The sequence below is a fragment of the Mercenaria mercenaria genome, unplaced genomic scaffold (genome assembly GCF_021730395.1).
Source record: "Mercenaria mercenaria strain notata unplaced genomic scaffold, MADL_Memer_1 contig_2983, whole genome shotgun sequence".
Classification (NCBI taxonomy): Eukaryota; Metazoa; Mollusca; class Bivalvia; order Venerida; family Veneridae; genus Mercenaria; species Mercenaria mercenaria.
This window is the reverse complement of record NW_026461080.1, coordinates 32,092-52,725: the sequence shown is the minus strand read 5'-3', so window position 1 is coordinate 52,725 and position 20,634 is coordinate 32,092. Positions and strand designations below refer to the sequence as shown.

At 33.7% G+C, this 20,634-nt stretch overlaps 1 protein-coding gene across 1 annotated transcript; it reads left to right on the top strand.

Annotated features, from left to right (window-relative positions):
• The first annotated feature begins 3,492 nt into the window (after positions 1-3,492).
• On the top strand, positions 3,493-20,208 carry LOC128552640 (receptor-type tyrosine-protein phosphatase F-like). The gene is made up of 11 exons (XM_053533681.1): positions 3,493-3,526; positions 6,521-6,705; positions 6,981-7,176; positions 7,474-7,632; positions 13,523-13,654; positions 13,846-13,988; positions 14,558-14,656; positions 15,108-15,177; positions 16,326-16,466; positions 17,826-17,853; positions 19,574-20,208. The coding sequence occupies exons 1-11, from the start codon at positions 3,493-3,495 to the stop codon at positions 19,743-19,745; spliced, it is 1,359 nt and encodes a 452-aa protein (XP_053389656.1). The 3' UTR covers positions 19,746-20,208.
• Positions 20,209-20,634: the final 426 nt, after the last annotated feature.

Below are 20,634 nucleotides of genomic sequence, written 5' to 3'. Positions count from 1 at the left end.
TTTGAATGAAGTGAGCAAAATTCAAAACAGACCCGCAGGATTCGACCTTAATTTTTCTATATTGGAGATAGAATTCTGTCTCATTAAATCCGTTTACTTGAGGCACCCTAGAAAAAATGATACTGACACTTTTATGTTTTAGTTTTATAATTGTTTACCAACAGTTTGATGATTCTTTCATAAACAATAATGGTATAATGAATTCTCTGCAAACGTTTTGGATAAAGGTCGCCACTTCGAAGTTTGTCTCTACTTGAGCTTGAGGAAATACCATAAATTACACAAAATTTATAATAAAAAAAAACGGCACGGTAAAAGTTTTTTAAAAATTTGCAACAAAGTGTGAAGCACGGTCAGCTGTAAGAATATACCAAGCAAATACCATTTTTTAAACATTACTATTAGGGGCCTAATACCTTAAGTCGTAAGTGTGGTTAAAGTCAAACGTAAAATGTCATTTCTAGTGTGTTCATAATGTAACAATTAACAAATTTTGGCACTTTCGGGGTTCAAATAGGGGTCGTTATTTTGGAACCTATGATCTGATCTGATGAAGTCATCATGGAATGCAAGATTTATTGCTGTTAAAGATATTTTGCAAGTTTGTTTCAAATCAAACTATAAGTGAAGTGCCTGTGTGGCTACAAAAGCCAACATGGCAAAGTTTGGCCTTTTATGGGGCCACCACTCCAGAACACATTATGAGATCTCGCCAGTTTTTTGACAGGAACCGAGATAAAAGCGAGATTTTATAACAGTATAAATTGCTATGTTGCTCCTACCCAACCTGTCACAACGGAAGCACTGGTAGCCTCTTAACATTGAAGGATTTGTCCTCGCTAAGGTGAATCTCTTCGATGCAGCAGACCTGAATGTCCTTATCAAACAGTATTTTCTCTACTTCATTTTCTTATTGAGGAGTCCTCCTGCATTCCAATGCATAACCTTGAAAGGTTGCATTGACTTCTTTCTTTTTGTTCCTGGTGGCCAGTAGATTTCCTCCCTTGTCTCCTAGCTCTTATACAAGTTGCGCGCAAGTTTGATTAAAATCAATAGTAAAATGTGGTTTCTATCGTGTTCACAAGTAATTGTGGACGGACGTATAGACGGACGAAGGCGATCACAAAAGCTTACCTTGTGTCACTACGTGACAGGTGAGCTAAAACTGTGATAGAATCTATTTGAGTGATATATGATTTGGGGATATAATTACGACTTTTTTGTACGATTTGTAAAATTTCTTGAATAGTGATATAATGAATTATCATTACATTAATTAGTTTTAAATTCTTCTGAATAGTAAAGATTATTCAAAATGTCTCATTTTATAAACATTAAAGTTACACATAATGTCTAATTTCTACATTACATTCAACACATTAGAGCTACATTCCATCTATCTGTTTATCATGAGAAAGGTAAAAACAGATGTGTACAACCCCGAAGCAAGCATTTATATTTTGTTAATTTGTAAAAACTGTATTGATCGATCGATCACATTTTATACATAGTTTAGATGGGTGGGGTAATGCTCATACCCCTATAATTTCACAATGTTGACAAAATTGCACAAACGAGTATTTAAATAATTTACTTTCAAATGAATAATTAGCAAGTAAAGTTTTCGTCGCCTTTTATTATTGATGCTTGTATTTATTAAATGGTAAATAACGGGTTGTTTGTACTAATTATCGGTTGTAAAATACATAGGTTTTCCTACCCCTTTTTACTATTCAAAATCATTTAAATACCCCTCATCCATCTTTAAATTGTCATAAATATAAATTATATTTTATATGTGATAAAAAGAATATATCTCATTGATGTTTCGTCAAATATTTTTATTATACATTTTTTGCATTATATAAAGTGGGTGGGGTACATAAAATACCCCGGTTTTGCGTATTTCTTAGCAACGTCTGGAGTAGATTGCACGAAAGGGTATTTAATTAATTTACTTTCCAACTGAACAGTTTGTAAGTAAAGGTTTCATCGCCTTTCATTAGTGTTGCTCTTATTTAATAACGGATAGTTAATTCTAATTATCGGTTGTAAATACATAGGTTTTCCTGACCCCTTTTTCTATTCAGAATCTTTTTAATACCCCTCATCCAGCTTTATATGGTCAAAAATATAGATTATATTGTATACGTGATAAAAAGAATATATCTTCTTGGTTGTTGGTCGAATAATTTTTATTATATAATTTTTGCATTATATAAAGTGGGTGGGGTACATAAAATACCCCGTATTGGCGTATTTCTTAGCCAAAACCGAACTAGATTGCACGAAGGAGTATTTAAATAAATTACTTTCCAAATGAATATTTTGCAAGATAAGGTTTCATCGCCTTTCATTAGTGTTGCTCTTATTTAATAGCGGGTTGTTAATTCTAATTATCGGTTGTAAAATACATAGGTTTTCCTACCCCCTTTTTCTGTTTAAAATCTTTTAAATACCCCTCATCCAGCTTTATATGGTCAAAAATATAGATTATATTGTAAACGTGATACAAAGAATATATCTTCTTGGTTGTTGGTCGAATATTTTTATTATACATTTTTTGCATTATATAAAGTGGGTGGGGTACATAAAATACCCCGGATTTGCGTATTTCTTAGCCAAACCTGAACTAGAGTATCTAGATGATTTTCTATTCTAACAGACTGTTTTGCAGTGGTACTAATAAATGACTTTGAGAAATAAGACCATTTTAAAGGTTACTTCTTCATACTGTAAATTATAGGTTAAATATTTCTATTTTATTCTCTGGTATTATAGGTGCCGAATTTTATAATAAAATGTACATAAAATGAGTACATTTTGCGCATTTTTCAACCATAAGCCTTATGCGTGAAAGCAATGTTAAAAGATATATATTTGAACTGATTTTAGAAACATGATGCCATGTTTTGTTAGCAAAAGAACGATTTGAATCTTAAAAAACTGCAAATATACAGAGTTATCTCCCCTTGATATTCTCAAATTTCGCAAGAGCTTTTGCTTTGCAGGCCCGATTTTTCTGATCCGCGAGACTTTGTACTTTCATAATATGTATAGAAACTGACTATAGCATGACCGGACAGGTAAATCCATTTTTTCATGCCTTGGCTCCCGGCTATAAGGACTGACACTATATTCGGGTACATTGGATAGCCCTAGGGGTCAGGGCGGGTCGTATAAGAACACTATTTGGTCTTTTAACTTCGTATTAGACCATGTTTAAAAGGTTATCGACTGGGTTCGAGCCCTATGCCAGAAAAAAAAATTATATATATATATATATATATATATATATATATATATATATATTATACATGGTCATATGAATATGAATCCTGGCTATCTAATGAGACCACGTTTGAGTATCTGATGTACCCATAAGGGTCAATGCAGGCCATTTAAGGTCACCAGGTAGTGTTTAAATTTAGGAAATATGTCAATTTTGATCATGTCTGAAAGGTTTTAAACCCGGTTCGAACCCCTATGACCATGATATATACATGTATCATACATGATCGAGAAGGTATGTAGGGTCGAATAAAGACACCGTTTTGTCTTCAAACTTCATATATTGAACATGACTAAGAAATTTTCGACCGGATTCGAGACTTTATGCCAAAGAAATATACATATATTCTACATGGTTGTGTAATAAACTGTCTTAAAAGTTTCTTCTACTTATTATGAATAATTTGGTGAATTATATTTGATAGACCAAGGCCTATGTGGCATAAAAACTAAAACAAAAATTCAACCGAGGTGTGATTTCAAAGGACTTTACATGAACCTTAAGAGGATAGTGCTAGGACTGGTCTGCAACTTAGCAAAAATAAGCAGATACTTGGTTTGACTGAGTTTGTTCATGAGAGGTAATATATAATATACAACACCTCTCACGCCCCTGAGTGGACTCCCTGATCCCAAGGGAACAGAAAATATTACAACACTGAGTCCTAATGCCACTGAGTCCTAATGCCCTACTGTTTTCTTATGTGTTGCTCGATCGTTTTTCTATGTTATTCAGTTGATCGTAGTTGTATGTTTATCTTTGTTACATGAGTATCTGCGCTATTCTGATTTACGTTGTAGTGCGATTGTTTCTAAAGAACATGGCATTCCCTTGTATATTCTTCCTTGTTCAACTTTTCCCTTTGAGTTCCTCCCCCCTCCCCCGACCCCATTTCGCCCTTTACTATTTCCTTCCCCTCCATCAATATTTAGCATGAATTAATATGTACTTGTTGGATGTTTGAAGCAACCCGTCTGAAATATTTTTCCATTACATCTTCTTTTTGTTGTTGGCAAATGCGTGGCTCTGGAACTATGTTTTTGGTGCTCTGTACTTCCGAGAAATCTGCCCTTACCTATTACATTTTGTGTCTGATTCGGAATAGATTCGATGTAGTGCTAGTGAAAACTATGTCACGTTTTATTATATACCAATACATTCTTTATTAATAAGGCTTGAATTATTAAAAAACTACGAACTAACGAAACAAATATTTATATCATATCGTACTTGAGGAAAAAAATGAATTTGTACCATGCACTGTTCTGGACTCCTTGTCCGTGTCTTATAAATCAGTCAAACAGAAAATTTAAAAAAAGGAGCCGTACGCCTCTAAACTCAGACAGTGTCAGGAACCTCGGTCCTTTTCTGGACTCGAACATGAGGATGGAGCAAGATGTGAATAGTGTGTGTAGGAATTCATATGGACAATTGAGGCAAATAAGTCACATCAGTCAAAATGTAACCGCAAACGCAACCAAATCTCTAATTAAATCTCCTGTTACATCACGTTTGGGTTATTGTAACTCTCTTTTATATGGGATTCCAAAACTGTCAATGAACAAACTACAATATGTCTAAAATACAGCAGCTAGAATCGTAACCAGAATATCCAGATACGACCATATAAGACCTGTGTTGCGAGATCTCGATATGCTTCCTGTGCAGTGTAGTGTAGAATACAAAATTCTAACACGTACATATAAGGCACTCGGAGATCAATCACCAGCTTATGTAGTGGACATGTTAGAAATATATACGCCATCCAGAAATCTGAGATCGCAGAATAATGCATTAAAACTAGTGCTGCCTAAATGCTGGATAGTGCGATTTGGTGACAGGAGCTTTCAGACAGCAGCTGAGAGGATATGGAATGTTCTCCAATCTGGCATAAGAGATTGCAAGACCTTGCAAAGTTTCAAAAAAGCGCTAAAGACGCTTTATTACATACAATTTTTGGGAACTAATCTCACTAATTCGCTGGTAGAATAATGTAGGTACTCTGCCGGCCAATCAATAATGCTAATGAAGAACTCTAGTGTGACAGAATAATATAAGCAGTGTTTTTGTTTTTCTGTGGGATGTATCATGGATGTTCTCCGGACCGTTTAGATGGAGATTGACCAATCATCCTGGACGGTTTGCATGCTGTGATGCATTTCGCGGGTATCATACTGGTAAATTCTGTCTGTGCAAAATGTAAGATATCTTCTGTTTTATCTTGCTCTAGCCCGTGTCTTTGATAGTCAGTTAATTGTTTTACGCTATTGTATTTTGTTTCGTGTTTTGATCTGCTTACATTTACATTAAAACGCTATGTATCTTATTACTGTAATATAATTTTAATTTCATTCTATAATAGTTCAATTACCATTTTTTATTGAACGTTATATAGATGCTTTTATGTAAAGCACTTTTGAACATATTTTTATATGAAAGGAGTGCTATATAAATGTGGTGTATGATAATAATAATAAAAAATCACAAGGCCCAGAGCTTATTTGGTATGTGGCTTGCTGAAGTTGTTCTATACCAAGTTTGTTCAAGTTCTGACCCTGGGATCGATATATGCCATGTCAAGGTGATCCCTTGTTTGTTTTTGAAGCAGTGGCAAATAAATTTGGACCAAAGGTATAATATTTGATACAGATGTCAATACTTATCTTGAATAGTCGTTATCTCTACATACTGACCTACGTTTTCATTTTTGAAGAAACAGCATATAAATTTGAACCACGTGTGTAACGTTTAATACAGATTTGAATACTCATCTAGAACAGTCTTAATCATGACAAACTTTCTTGTTTTTAAGTACAGCATAAGAATTTGGATCATGTTCATAACTTTTGATACAGATTTCAATACCTAACTTTAATATTCTTTACCCTGACCTACTGACCTACTTTCTTGTTTGGAAGCTACGTACATACAGCAAAGGGATTTGGATCACCATAGAAGGTTTCAACAGATTTCAGTAGCTATCTTGAATCATCTTTACCATAACCTACTCACCTAGTGTTTTATTTTTAAAGCTTTAGCAAAAATTCTGTTCAGGCAAGCAACTAAACCAATGTGAGCGATATATGACAATCATGGCTGTCTTGAAATTATCGTGTTTAAGCTAAATTCATTTTTGTTATTGTTTAATCTTAGAAAATATATTGCATATAAAATATGTTGTTTATATTGCTACAACTGTTTTATTATATTTTGTTCTTCGATAATTAGTGTCAGACCCTCCTAGTGACCTACAAACAACTGTCGTTTCCAGTCGCAACATCACCATTAAGTGGAACAGGCCTGTAAACACATACAGTGAAGAAAACTACGGATATGTTATACAGCTTAAAAATGACAGTGAATGTGTGAAAGAAGCTGTTTACAGATGTTCCAACTGTCTTGGTACATTTCAGGTACCTTTCTTTGTCATATACTTTAAATCATCTGTTTTACTGTATTAAAATATAGATGCTTGTGACGAGAAATAAAAGTAGCTTTCATTCGAAATATTACCATTTTATTGAACAAATCTATTAAGTTATGAAGAAAACGACGGGCATGTTATTTTAACATACAAAATGATATGCTAAATATTGTATCAAAATGTTCCCGTTTTGTTGACGTTTTAAGAATTCGTGGAAATTAAACACTCGCAGAGCTTTCTTGTAAAATGTTCGCTCTTTTTCAGCCTTTAGAGCTCAAGGGAATGTGTAGCAGTGTAGTTCGAGACACATTTTCAAAGACAAAATCTGAACTGGATGATTTACAAACGTATCAGTTTCTGAACCTTCAACCAGACACTGCTTACACTATTAATGTTGCAGCGGTTACAAACCTAGGGAGAGGAAACGCCGCTACAATTGTTCAGACAACTTATGAAGAAGGTTATAGATTTTATGTATGTCTCACTTTCAGCATAATACAGTTGTAAACTGTTAAGGCCATAGATTCTAAATCTGTCTTTCTATGAAAAGTAACTTACATTAATTCTTGCTTAATTTATTCGACATGAAGGAATCAATGGTCCTGTGGTAACAATGTCTGACTACAAAAACAAGGCTTGTGGCTAGGATTGCCAGCTCATCAAACAACAAATACTTAAACATCAACAAAATAGATAATTAAAAAAGGCTTTTGTATCAGTAAAATGTTATATTGAAATATAAGTAGATTTTCTCCAGCTCCACAGAGTCCCCCATACAATGTGGAAGTAAGTGATATTAGAACCACATCATTTAGAGTGTCCTGGAGAATGGATGAACCTAGACCTGGACAGACGAACTTCACAATTACCGTATTTGCTGATAAACCAGCTGCAACAAAAGAATTCTCAACAAAAGGTAAGGCATACCGTGCAAAAACTTATTTACCTGTTTCTTTGTTTCTACGGAAGAATGAAATGAACCGTGAATTAACATTATTGGGAATATATTAGTCAGTACGTCCTGGCTAAAACTACCAAGACAAATTTTCACGTTCATACTTTTGTGGATGAAAGTAATGTAACAGTTTTTTTTCCGTTGTATTTGTTAATAATTCTTTTCAAAGACCTTAACTCCTCAGCTGCGGTAAATTTTGACATTTTTTTTTTTAAATTTATTTGAAAGCATGCAAATAATCAGCATCAGTAATTATCTACACTTTAGAAAATTTGGCAAGTAATAAAAACGGTTTGTATACAAACTCATAGCCCAGTTACCTATAGTGTTAGGTTTTAAAAGGTATATAAAACAGTCGAAAATAATTCTTCGAAAGTCAAATATCAAATATGTGTCTTTTAGACAGTGTAAGTACCACATCATCTTTCAAATAAGCATGTCAAACTTTCTATTTGTATAACTGTATTGGTGAGTGTGATTGAATTCAACGTATTATGAGTAGCAAACTTTGAATCGAATATTATATACAAAACATTCTTTGTTTAAATGGCTTATACATTGAACAGTCTTAATATAAAACATTCGTTTCATAGACAACAATTCTTGCATCCAAGACCGGATTTTCCAACGTTTGAGTTGGTCTTAAAAAAACTCGTCTTTCACCTTGGATTTAAGATTTTTTAATCTCGTGCTGTATTTTATGACTGAATGTGCATTATTTTAATTTTTTTCCATTACAAGGAGGATACGGCATGCAAGAAAAGTAGTCTGTCTCTAGTTGAAGGAGTAATAGCCTTTCACTAGATGAAGGTGCGGACAGAAATATCTTACTAGTAATCACCAAAATAGTTACGCTAGAGCCAGAAGTTTCCATCCACACTTTAAACCAGTGAAAGCTTCTTATAGTCCACATGTCTGCCATTAATAGAAAATAAGTTATATCTGTTCGGAATAGTTATTATTCCCAGCTACAACATTAATAGCTTCCTAAAGTCATAGTTGAAGTATTTTATTTTATTATAGTCTTTCAATGTGACAATACAAGCATATTTACAATATCACAGATAAAAACTAGTTTAAAGAAAGCACATTGCCACTCTACATAGAGTTATAAGAGGCTTTGTAGTCTACAAGAACATCATAGAATATCAGTAATTTAATCAACCACTGTACAATCTAATAGCCAAAATTTCCCTTGCTAATCTTAATTAAAACCTGCCATAAAAAGGAAACAACGCTGTAAGACACTGAATAAAGAAAAGAATTGCAAATGCATAGAATAGAAAATGGTTCTAAGATACTGATCTAGTTATGTTCAGATCATCACTGGTTTGATTTGCAAAAGAATATTTAGCATTGATAAAACGAATACAGTTTTATATAAAACACAAAAGGAGAAGGTTCACTTTTGCACTGAAATGGCCTAAAAATAGAAAGTCTCTAAATGGAGTAAAGAACATGTTTTCTTTCATCAAGAAGTATCGTTTAATCAAACTGCACAAAATATTTTACAATATATTCATTATGGAAGAAAATATCGGACATAACTGAAAATACCTGTAACATTATGGGTATGGGAAATTTTCAGTTTTGAACCAAATTTATAAACATATCTGAAATTTTTGCTATGAGCACAGCTGTCAACCACAACCAAAAAATGACCATAAATTCTGTGAAATTAGCTGGACCTATGGTCAAAATATTTTTGTGGTCCTTGTGTGTGCTCACTACTAAAACATTTCCATATGACCTAATTATGGAAAAAATGCCCGGTTTTCCCCCAAAACTCTGAAATTTCAGCAATATTCAGTGACATGTTTTGAACAAAATAATAAATTTGTTTACAAAAACTAAATTCCTTATAGAAGATAAACATCCTGGTAGCAAACAATATTATAGTTTTTCAAATTATAGACAATTTGAAAATTTTCAAAATTGCACAGGCAATATAAGGCTTAAGTGAACTTTGTCCTTTGTACATAAAATGAACTCTATAATAAAACAGTAGCTACTTAAAAAGGTGAACTGACGGACGTAAATTTATGTATAGCCCCTCGTGTAACCTATACTCATTGTGGGTTCATGTAAGCTTAGAACTTTAAATCCACAGATAAATACACAACATTAGGAATACAAAAGATCAGACCTATGTTTTAATATTGAAAAACAGGTTTGGCACTTTCTTTAACAATGTTATTATTAAATAGGACAAATACAAATTTTTGATCATCATTGAAAGAGTGAAACTCTGGACAAATATTATATGCTTTTTGAAACAAGGTATTTCTTATAGATTCATATGCTGTGCATACAAGGAGCACATGTTTTTCTGCTTCAACACATTAATTACATATTTTGCACACCCTAGAGTTAACTGGTAAGTTTTCGTACCTTCCAGTTTCTAACCTAATTGGTGCTACACCACACCTGAATTTGGCAAAAGATGACTTATGTTTGGCTTGAATACTATTTGTTGAGATATAAACCTCAGTTTCATACTCCTGTTTGAATAGTCTATATGACATCAACTTATTGCTACCATTTCTACCCCTTGGCGATATATGACCATTTTGTGTCGATTCGCCGTAAAACCCAACTCACTCACCATTTCTACCCGGACCAGCTATATTATTGACAGAATTTCTCCATGTGTTAACATAATTATTCATGGACTTTTCTTCAATAGTTTTTCAAAAAGATTTAGCTGACATGTGTCTTACATTTGTCACCAGATCATTAAGTTCTAAAGAGGCAATATGAACGCCATTGTTTAACGTGTGGAGGACACCAACCAGCCTCACCGAAGAGAGCTGCTGTTGGAGTATATTTACCAATACCAGTAAAGAATCTGATTGCTCGGTTCTGCACCTCATTTATATGATTTAACACCCCAAACTGATGCTGCATAGGAAACAACTGGTCAGACAGTACTATCATATAATTTACGGAAAACATTGTAAGGCATGTCTCCTATAGATTTAGCTTCGGCAATAAGTAGCCCAAGAGCTCTACCAGCACTCTAAGCGACAGATTTGACAGTTACTTCAAAATCTAAAAATTTATTCAACAAAAGACCTAAGTATGTATACTGATTAACCACTTTTAAGCTATGTTCTCTACATGTAAATCAAAAGTTTGTTCTGCTAACAGAAGGTATACGAAAATGAACAATATTACTTTTTTGAGGATTTACAATCACTGAATTGGTAGAACACCAATTTGCTAAGACATTTAAAATGAACTGCAAGTCAGCTTTTTTTAGCGGCAATTAAAACAAGATCATCCATATAAAGCAACATACATATTGTTCCATTATCAATAGTTACACAAATACCAGAAGCATTTTCTTTGCTACTAAGTCATTTATGAACATATGAAATAAAATTGGAGATAAAGAACAACCTTGACGTAGACCAGAGTTATTTTCAAACCAGTCAGTATATAAACCATTTACTCTGACACATGTAGACAAAGACTTACACAAAGATCTTATAGCTCTATACATATTACCGTTCACTCCAGTATGAATCAATTTATTCCATAGCAAACTTCTGTTAATAAAATCGTATGCTTTGCGAAAATCAATAAAAGCACAGTAAGTGGATAATCGTTGTTTCTTTCTAGTATCAATAATATTGGTTAAACAGGAGATCTGGTCAACAGTACTTCACTTTTTCCTGAAGCAATTTGGCTCATCGGCTAAAATATTGTTAGACTCAGCCCAAGATGAAAGCCTGAACAACCTAACTTGTACATAGAACAGGCGAAGCAATTCCTCTGTATGATTAAGGGTCTCGGGGATCTACAGTATTGCTTTTGGGTATTGGCGTAATAATTACCTTTCCCCAGTCAGTGGGAATGATACCTTTTTCAAAACAAATATTAAAAAATAATTATTAAAAATGACAACGAACAATCATTTCTAAAAATGTCAACAGGGATTCTGTCAAACCCAGAGGCTTTACCATGTTTTGCCTTCCAGATAGCTTTTCGAACTTCTTCAATAGCAATATTCATATTAAGTTGCTCTGAATTATTTTGTTCTCCCTGATCATTTTATTATTTTTTCTCTTGTATATGAACTAATGACTCACTGGGTCTATTAAAAAGGTTACTAAAATCTTGTTTCCATTTTTCAAGTACAGTATTAACCTCTCTGGATATATCTCCATCTTGTGTAAAAACGTCCATAGGAATACTCTTTTTCTTTAAGGGGATAAACTTAAAATCAAATTTATCATAACTGCTAGTAATGTTTTCATACAAATTTTGACTGTCTGATGAGGTATTACTACAATAATAGTTATCATTACCTATAAGATGAACTGTCCAAGACAAAACTGAGTGGTCAGGGACTGAAACTGGTGGTAAGCCAGTAACTCTGCCTAAATCTGACAATATTTATGTGGCTCATATGACACTAAAATCCTGAAAGTTGTTTAAAAATTCTATGTGTACTAGTCAAAAATCAACAACAGAGCAGCCTTTGGTAGATATAGATGTGTAGTCATTTTTAATACAATTTCTTCCATTTAAAATACACATATTGCTATCTATTAAAAATTCAATCAATCTGTCACCCTGTGTATTTGAGTTAAAACCAATGGCATTTCTTTCTTTTACACTATCTACTCCTTCATTAAAATAACAAGCATTTCCTACACGACTATTATAGTCGCCACATAAAAATATCAACACTTCGTTTTGATAGACATACGTAAATACTAGATAATAATGTATAAAAAAATTCACTGACAACAACCTGTCTTGAGGAATTACGTGGTGGTAAATAACATACACAAGTATAAAATGTGGAATGTGTGACTTTATCTATAAATTTAAGCCATAAAATACCATCATAACTATCATCTGCCACACTGACATCAAAATCGTCAAGTAGCTCTTCTTTAATTAAAAAGCCAACACCGCCAGAACCTGTCCTAGCATTTACATGTAGTACTTTCTCATTGCCAAACCAAGTATAACCAGGTACATTAGTAACATTCAAGTGAGTTACTGCTAAACCTAAAATATCAAACTCTAAAAACAATGTAGCATTTTTTCGTAATAAATAATTATCACTGTCTTCATTTATGTTCCATCCGTTTATGTTCTAAAACCATGACTTAACCTATTTTCTGCCAAAACGTCCTCTGCCACCATTGAATCTACCTCGCTTTCCACCACGATTGCTTCTTCTTTGTCCCCTATGATTCTGCCTAGAGTTATTATTGCGATTTCCATTCGATCGATTGGAATTGTCATGATTATTCGATCAATTGGAATTGTCATGATTATTATTAACACCTGTGCCAGTTGCACCACTATATGAATTAGACCTATCTAGAATGGCAGTGTTGCTATTAGAAGCAGCAGGCGCATTATTACCTGTAAACACTCTGCTTCTGTGAGACACTGTTAAACACTCGATTGCCTTTGACTGTAAGCGATCCCCCGTTGTTAACCGCATACACCAAAGCCCTGAGGTTCGTACTAGCTAGGCGTTCCTCTTTTGATGTATGTATACATCTTTATACACAGTATATTTTAACTTTGATTTTTATTTCAAAACTGCACCGCGAGCATCAGGGTTCTGAACTTTAGCTATAACAACACCCGGAGTCAACGAATCCTTGCTATTAGGAATTTTACGTGCCGACACTACTTGAATGTTATCAAGCTTGCGGTGGTCTTTGATAATTGTATTTACCTTTTCTGTCTTATTTTCATTCATTGTCTCAGTTATTGTTCTGAACACTTAACTAGCTGATCTTCCATCAACTTGTTTATGTCACATGAGCTGCTTACCTAGCCTGGTGATAATTAACATGTAATAATTGTTTCATTTAAGGTTTTGCCACAAGAAGCTACATTGTTCAGGGTTTAGAAGAGTACTGGGGCTACAGTGTGACTGTGACAGCCGTTACATCAGTAGGTGCTAAAACTTCTGATGCAACGCTGCAATACAGGACCCTACCTGCTGGTATGCTTAACTTCCAAAAAAGAGTATTTATTTACGGCTTTAAAGTTTCAACGAGAATAAACATTTGCAAAATAGATAATTAGAGGACACAGATGTTGTATTCTGTGAGTATTTCAAGGCTTCTACATAATCATTTTTTGGATGTAAATTCCAGTAAAGATTTATCACTTACTTTGTGTTTACTGTTGCAGCTCCAGGAAAGGTTTCCAATTTTGAGATAACAGACGCTCCTGGTGGAAATTATACAAACATGCAGATTTCCTGGAATGCCCCAGCTATATTGCAAAGGAATGGTGTTATAAAAGATTATAGCTTAATTTTTTCTTCTTCAAAAGTAAGTTATATGTAAGTTTCTTAGGAACTCATTTTTACACCCAATGTATTCTGTATCGGATTCAGTGGTGCTAACTGTTTATTTCTTTTCATGTAAGACTTATTACAAATTATTAGAGTTTTAATGAATCATATTACCTAAAAGATACATTTTTCCTACTAAAGTGTTTCAATGATAGCAATATCAATACCAATGCCAATACCAAAATGTTTTATTCCATAAAAAATAATCACAATGTTTATAGTAACATATTATATCAGAATATTAGAAAATCAGATTGAATATTTAGTCACCAGGGAAGATTATTTGGAATGTATTTCCATAGTGTGTTGAATTAATAAATTATAAACGCAAAATACATCTGCATTAACATACTTTGTCCTTTCAAGACGTAGAAGTAAGGTAGGTGTAATATCCTATTTGATAGGTCTTGTAACATAACCATGTGTTTGGAGATCTTTTAAGATTTTGTCGAAAATTATCAATACAAAATTATCCAATTAATCTCTGATAATGTAATTGCAAAATATTGCGTGAAGTTAATGGATCTTGTCAATTTATGTTTTAAGAATATACCAGAGAAGAAGATTTTGGCACATACGTTCGTAGAATTTCATATCTACACAGCAACTGTGGATGTAATACCAGGGGAGATATATAGTGTTGAGGTATACATTCTAGTGTCGTTTCTTTTACATCAATAAATGTTCGATATTGATTTTACATCGAACTCGAGTACCAAGTTAAAAACATTTAGTTGATGGTAGATTAGCAAAGAATGAATTCAAGGAACACAGATTGAATCAATGACACGCCGGTAATATATTTTATAACGTCACAAAAAGCATGGTTCTCAATGAATTAATGGAGCCTGATTAGTGCAGACTGAAACCTTGTAATATCAGACTATAGATATAATAGCAGATATAAAGAATATCTGCCAATAAACATGTTATATTTAACAAAAAACCTTACCCGAACATAAGGTCCTGTAAAGTTTTCAAAACAATTAGGCTCGTCAGAATCAATTTTGCATACAAATCTCTCTCTGACCATAATACAAAACAAAACTTGTAATGTCCGGCATAGTTATAAGCTTTAACGATTATTCGTTTACAGGTTTATGCTACAAATGAACAAGACTTGAAAGGTGCAAGCACGACAAAATTTGTTCAAGCACCTACAGCAGGTTTGTACTTTAATTAGTGTGTTGTTTAGTGACTTTTCATCTAGTTACTACGTATGTCCATTTAATAAAAATTTCTTTGTATAATATAAATTATTGTTGACTAATTATAAAATACAAGATGTAATATAATTTTAGATACCAAGGCAATGTTAATCGCATCTCGCCAATATCAGGATTACTAATTTGAATTCATATGGTTTCTGACAACTATGGTTTCTGACAACCACGCACATTATGGAACTTTTAGAACTTTTTAAATTTTATGCTCGTGTTATCCGATTGTATAGTGACCGTCTTTATAATTATCACAAGTGGCTTGATTGTGAAACGTACTTGTAGAAGACAGCACGTGTTGTTTTCTGAAATATTTGCAATCGGGAAAAGTTCATCCGTTCAAATACGTCGATACTTACGGCTTTCGAAGTAATGATTGTTCTTCAAAATCGTTGTGTCATATATAATGGAATGGTTTAAAGAAGGTGATTGTCAGAATAATTAAGGTTAAAAGTCGCATTTAAAATCAGTAGCCATGCTTAATAAACGTTTCAACGACAAAGTATCGGTTTTTAAAATCTATGAAGTTCAACTGCATCGTTTTTAAAGGTGTATATTCTTGTATAAACTATAGGACTGTGTAGAGTAATTAAATTCAATCAACTGTTAGGGCATTTTAGATGTTTGATCACAGCTAATAGTTGCAAAAGTCATTTTCATATTGAATATGTACAGCATGATAACAAAAACTAATAATCCGTAATTCCAGTAGAGTGCTTTTAAAATATTACGCCATAAATAGAGCTTGTACTTGAAATTGTATTTTAACGCGACCCCCGGTACGAAGTTGGAAGAGTTAACAGTAAGCCTTAGATTTTACGTTGAAATTTAGCGTTATGTGATGTAATAGTGTTACCGCGCCAGTTTTGAATACTACAGTACCACTTCGTTATTGTGTGTATTAAATATATGTTTCTTTTGATATGAATATCAATTTACTTTATAATAGAAGACGCTGTTTTGTTTCTGTATGTTGCCATAACGACGTGCATAGTCTTATCATTAATATGAACACATCGGTACGCACTTACAAAGCTATAAAACACTGATATTTCCTGATGCGTGATAACCTGCCATGAAACCTTTAATTTCAGAAAAATCTAGGACAGGCTCTGACTGTGACGGCGCCAAAAACTCGATTATTATAGGCGTTGTACTAGGAGCATTGCTTTTAATTGTGTCTACATATGCTGGGTACGCGACACTTGTGATCAGAAGATATAAAACGAAACAAGGTAAGTTTGATAGTAGTGAGAAGGAGTCTACATTAAACAACGCTATAGAAACGTCGAGGAAGGAATGAAAACCAACTCAAATTTAACCTCTCAACTAAAAGATTCATTTTATTTTTAATGCATTTATATGGATCATCGCAGTAGTTTTATGTCGACAGACTGTCTTTTGTCAACGCCTATGCTTATATGTCCAAATTTATGTTTTTTGTATTTGAAACATCCTGTTTGTCGGACGCCTAATTATGTGTGATGCCTATGATAATTTGTCAAATTGTGAGCTTATCTTAATACTATCTTGTATCTTAGCTACACTGTTCTTATGAAAAAGTGTGGTGCAAACTACTATGGTTTACTGTCAAAATAATATGTCAACCAATCAACGAATTTTAGCATGATAAGACATTATATTGACAAACTTTCAACACAAAGACCTAGTACCGCCGCGTGCTTGTACATATATCGTTAACTAGGTTACGCTGTCCAAGTAAGCGATACTTTACGAAAGGCGTTGGTGGGAAAATTTCATCTGAGGGCACATCTCTCTGTGGTTTTATTTGTTTTAGTTGTTAGACTTACTCGAAAAGCCACTCTCTCGAACTGCTGTAACAGTTATTGTCTGTCCCGGAGCCATGATGCCAATTTTCATCTCACCATAATATTATAGCGACAGCCGGCATTTTGTCCATATGGCACTGGTCAAGTGTATCGACGCGTTCCAGCTGGCCTTATAGATAACGTCGATTTATCCTTTTTATGTTAATGTGGAATATTCAATTTCACTATGCCAAGATTACCGACTAGACTGGTTTTAAAACAAGCCGGTTTACATAAACACTTGCACCACGCAAAAGACATAGAAATACAACTAAGTTAGAAGTAACAAAATTAAGTACCGTATTCAAAGTAAGAACATCGTGAAGTCGCCGTGAGATGACAAAGAAGACTTAATTTACATATTGATGTAAGACATAGAACTTAAAAGAAATAATCATGATGTTAGACACAAGCACGTAGACAAAATAATAAGTTAAGAACATGCTCGTCCGTATGGTTTTCCTGTGTCTAGGATAAAGATACTCAAACAAATACACTCACGCATGCACACGCACGCGCGCACATTATTACATCACTACTATTTATTTTACTGAACAAATATTACAAAAGATGCCAATTCCGTCCACCACATCCACAAACACACAATTTCTGAAACATTAATCTTGAAGAAGTGACGAGAGTAAGCGGACTGTAAACCTTCATTAAAACTTATAACACGAATGAATAACTAAAATTCGATGTCGTTTTAATTGAGTATATTCTCTGTTGAAGAATTAAGTTATTCATTAACAACATTTTTTTCAGAGGTTCCCGAATCAAGCAAGACAAGGACGTAAGTATTTCCTTTGTTGTGTTCATCGATTAACCGAAAACTGCCAAAACCACATACCTTGAGTACGATACAGCATGCTATTCAATATTCTAGATGTTTATAGTTCGTCCAAGCATTTGATCTTGCATGTTGTATTTACAGCAATTGCAACTGAATTAGGTATAAGACTAATTTTTAAGCAAAATATATGTACTGTTTTCAATAACTGAAAAATTTGTTATTTGATGATTTTGTAGTTCAATTGAATGAGATTACCTAGATTATAGAATGCATTGTATATGTTCTTTTTTGTATCACTGATTCCTAAAAGTGACTGTTGTTAATGATGAAGAGGTTTATTCAGTGTATAATGATTACTTTTTGAATGTAAGATGAAAGGAGAAAAATAGACATAGTTCTATTGTCAAACAATAATGAAAAATACGATATATCATGTTCATTTTTATTTCCCAAAAGTAATTTTAATTGGTAGATAAGCAAACAATTGTATCATTAAAATTTATACGAACATTCTTTGGAAGTATAGAATGCAACCAAGCAAATAATAGCAGACCCGGTTCGACTGATTTATGGGAGGCAATGAAATGTGCAACACTTCTCAACCCAAAGCCCCAGCAACGGCTTAAGCGGATTTCTGTTAAATATAATTCACAATCGACTTATTATATTTGGCGCTTTGCATGCTTCCCTATTAATTTCATCAACCTGTTTACAGACAAAAAACGTGTATAAGAAACGTTTGTTGATGCAGGACCCTGTTGCAATATATAGAAACATTCCAAATCGCCTGTACGCCTTTGGGATCACGCTGTCGTGAAATTATTTGGCAAGCATATAACCTCTTTGTATTGTTTATTTTCTAAATGTAACTTAAAGTAACTGCCGCAACGGAAAGCTCTGGCCGCTGGAAATTTTAAAGATTTTATAAACAATTAGTGAAAACAGTGAATTACTCTAAGGGGCCTCCGTGGCCGAGTGGCTAAGATCGCTGAGTTCCACTCACTTGCCCCTCATCGATGTGGGTCCGAGCCTCACTCGGGGAGTTAAATTCTTTATGTGAGGAACCCATCCAGCTTCCTTACGGAAGATCGGTGGTTCTGCCCAGGTGCCCGCTCGTGATGATATAATGCAGGGAGGGGCACCTGGGGTCTTCTTCCACCATTGAAGCTGGAAAGTCGCCATATGACCTATCATGTGAAAAAAAAAGAATTACTCTCATGACCCATCAGTTTAAAATCCGTAAAATGTTGTTTTTTAAGATCATCCTTATTCTACATAAAATGTTTATTTTGAATAATTCTAGTATTTTTATGTGGTTTCACAGATCAGTTTATTATCGGTTATGGTTTGAATGCGCATATTATGCTAATTTTCATTTTGATAACCACGGATCAGTCAAAGAGCACATCCAGTATTAACTTATAAACTCAGTGAGAAATTTGACTATTTGAAAATCCAGTATTTTGCAAATCTGTTTCTGGGTACCAGTCTCAGTATTGTTATGCTTAGCTATGTTATGAGTTTTATATGTTGATGAATTTTTTGCAGTATGTTGCTTATATGAATAGAGTGCACTTAGTGAAAATTTCAACGTTTTATTTTAAATGATTTCTTGACATATTTAAACATATCTTAAGGTCTAGTTAGCTGAGGAACAGAGAATATTTATATAGCTGTATTCAGCGCTTTCACAAGCAAATCTTCATTCTATTTTTTTCAGGAAACAGCGCAGAGGTCCAATTTATGGTAACGAAACGTTCATGATTGGCGAAACAGAAGAAATTGATTCCTCTGACCCCGCAGCAGTCAGACATTCTGAAACAGAATACACCAGACTGGATGAAAATACAAAAGATGACAAGGGAACATATGATATTATCCAAGCTATGTAAAATGGACGGCAAATTCGTGACTATACCTACAGGAATGAGAACGCATATGGGGTCAATCGTTACTTTACTGTCTGATGTTTACTTTATATTTCTAGATCGGAAGGCAATTACTTTGACTTAGTTAAATGAAGATGGGGTTTGCTGCTTGATATCCCACGTTTTTTTAACCAGTCCGACTTGAATGCAAATTTCCAAGACCGAACAATGTATGCTGATTTGTTAGATAAACAGATAACTTTGTTTGTCAAAAGCTGACATCTGATATGTCTGTTATTGATAATTGTCTTCTCTTCTCCAGAAGCGAGTTTTTGTAAGTATGTGGTCATCGCACAGAGGAGTGTAGCGCTTAAAAATATAACTTATTTCTATTTCACTGGATAAAAGTAAAAACGAAAAAATAAATTCACACACTGCTTGCAACAGAGTTTTGTGCTAGATAGTTTGAAAGCTAAAGTGCTAAATTGAAGAGCGGATATTGTCTGTACATGGACATTTCCAATAGTCGTTGTTTATGATGAGCCCTTAAGGTGTTTGCGTTGAAGAGGTTGCTGGCTGTCGAACAAGATAGAGGAACTCTTTTTTTTCCTCTTTGTAGATTTCCATTTTTTTTCAATCATTAAAACAACTTATCTTTAGTGAATCGATGATGTGTATCTAATCTCAGTTCAAAGTTATTTTTGTCATCTTGTTTATATTTTTTTCTCAGATTATCTGAGTCTCTTCTCATTCCTTTTCCGATCATAAATCAACTACTTTTAAAACATATTCATGCATTTTTAGTTTTAGTTCATAATTAAAATGTTATTCATAGACTGCTGATATAACTCGTGGCCCAATCCATTTGTAAATGTCACTTTTTGTGTTCATATTATTGTTTATGTACCTTAAT

Excerpts from the sequence above, each read along its gene's own strand:
- LOC128552640 (XM_053533681.1), top strand. The coding sequence starts at position 3,493 with ATGATATATACATGTATCATACATGATCGAGAAG. Across the intron at positions 7,177-7,473 it reads TCAGACAACTTATGAAGAAG|CTCCACAGAGTCCCCCATAC; the intron begins GTTATAGATTTT and ends GATTTTCTCCAG. Across the intron at positions 13,989-14,557 it reads TAATTTTTTCTTCTTCAAAA|AATATACCAGAGAAGAAGAT; the intron begins GTAAGTTATATG and ends TTATGTTTTAAG.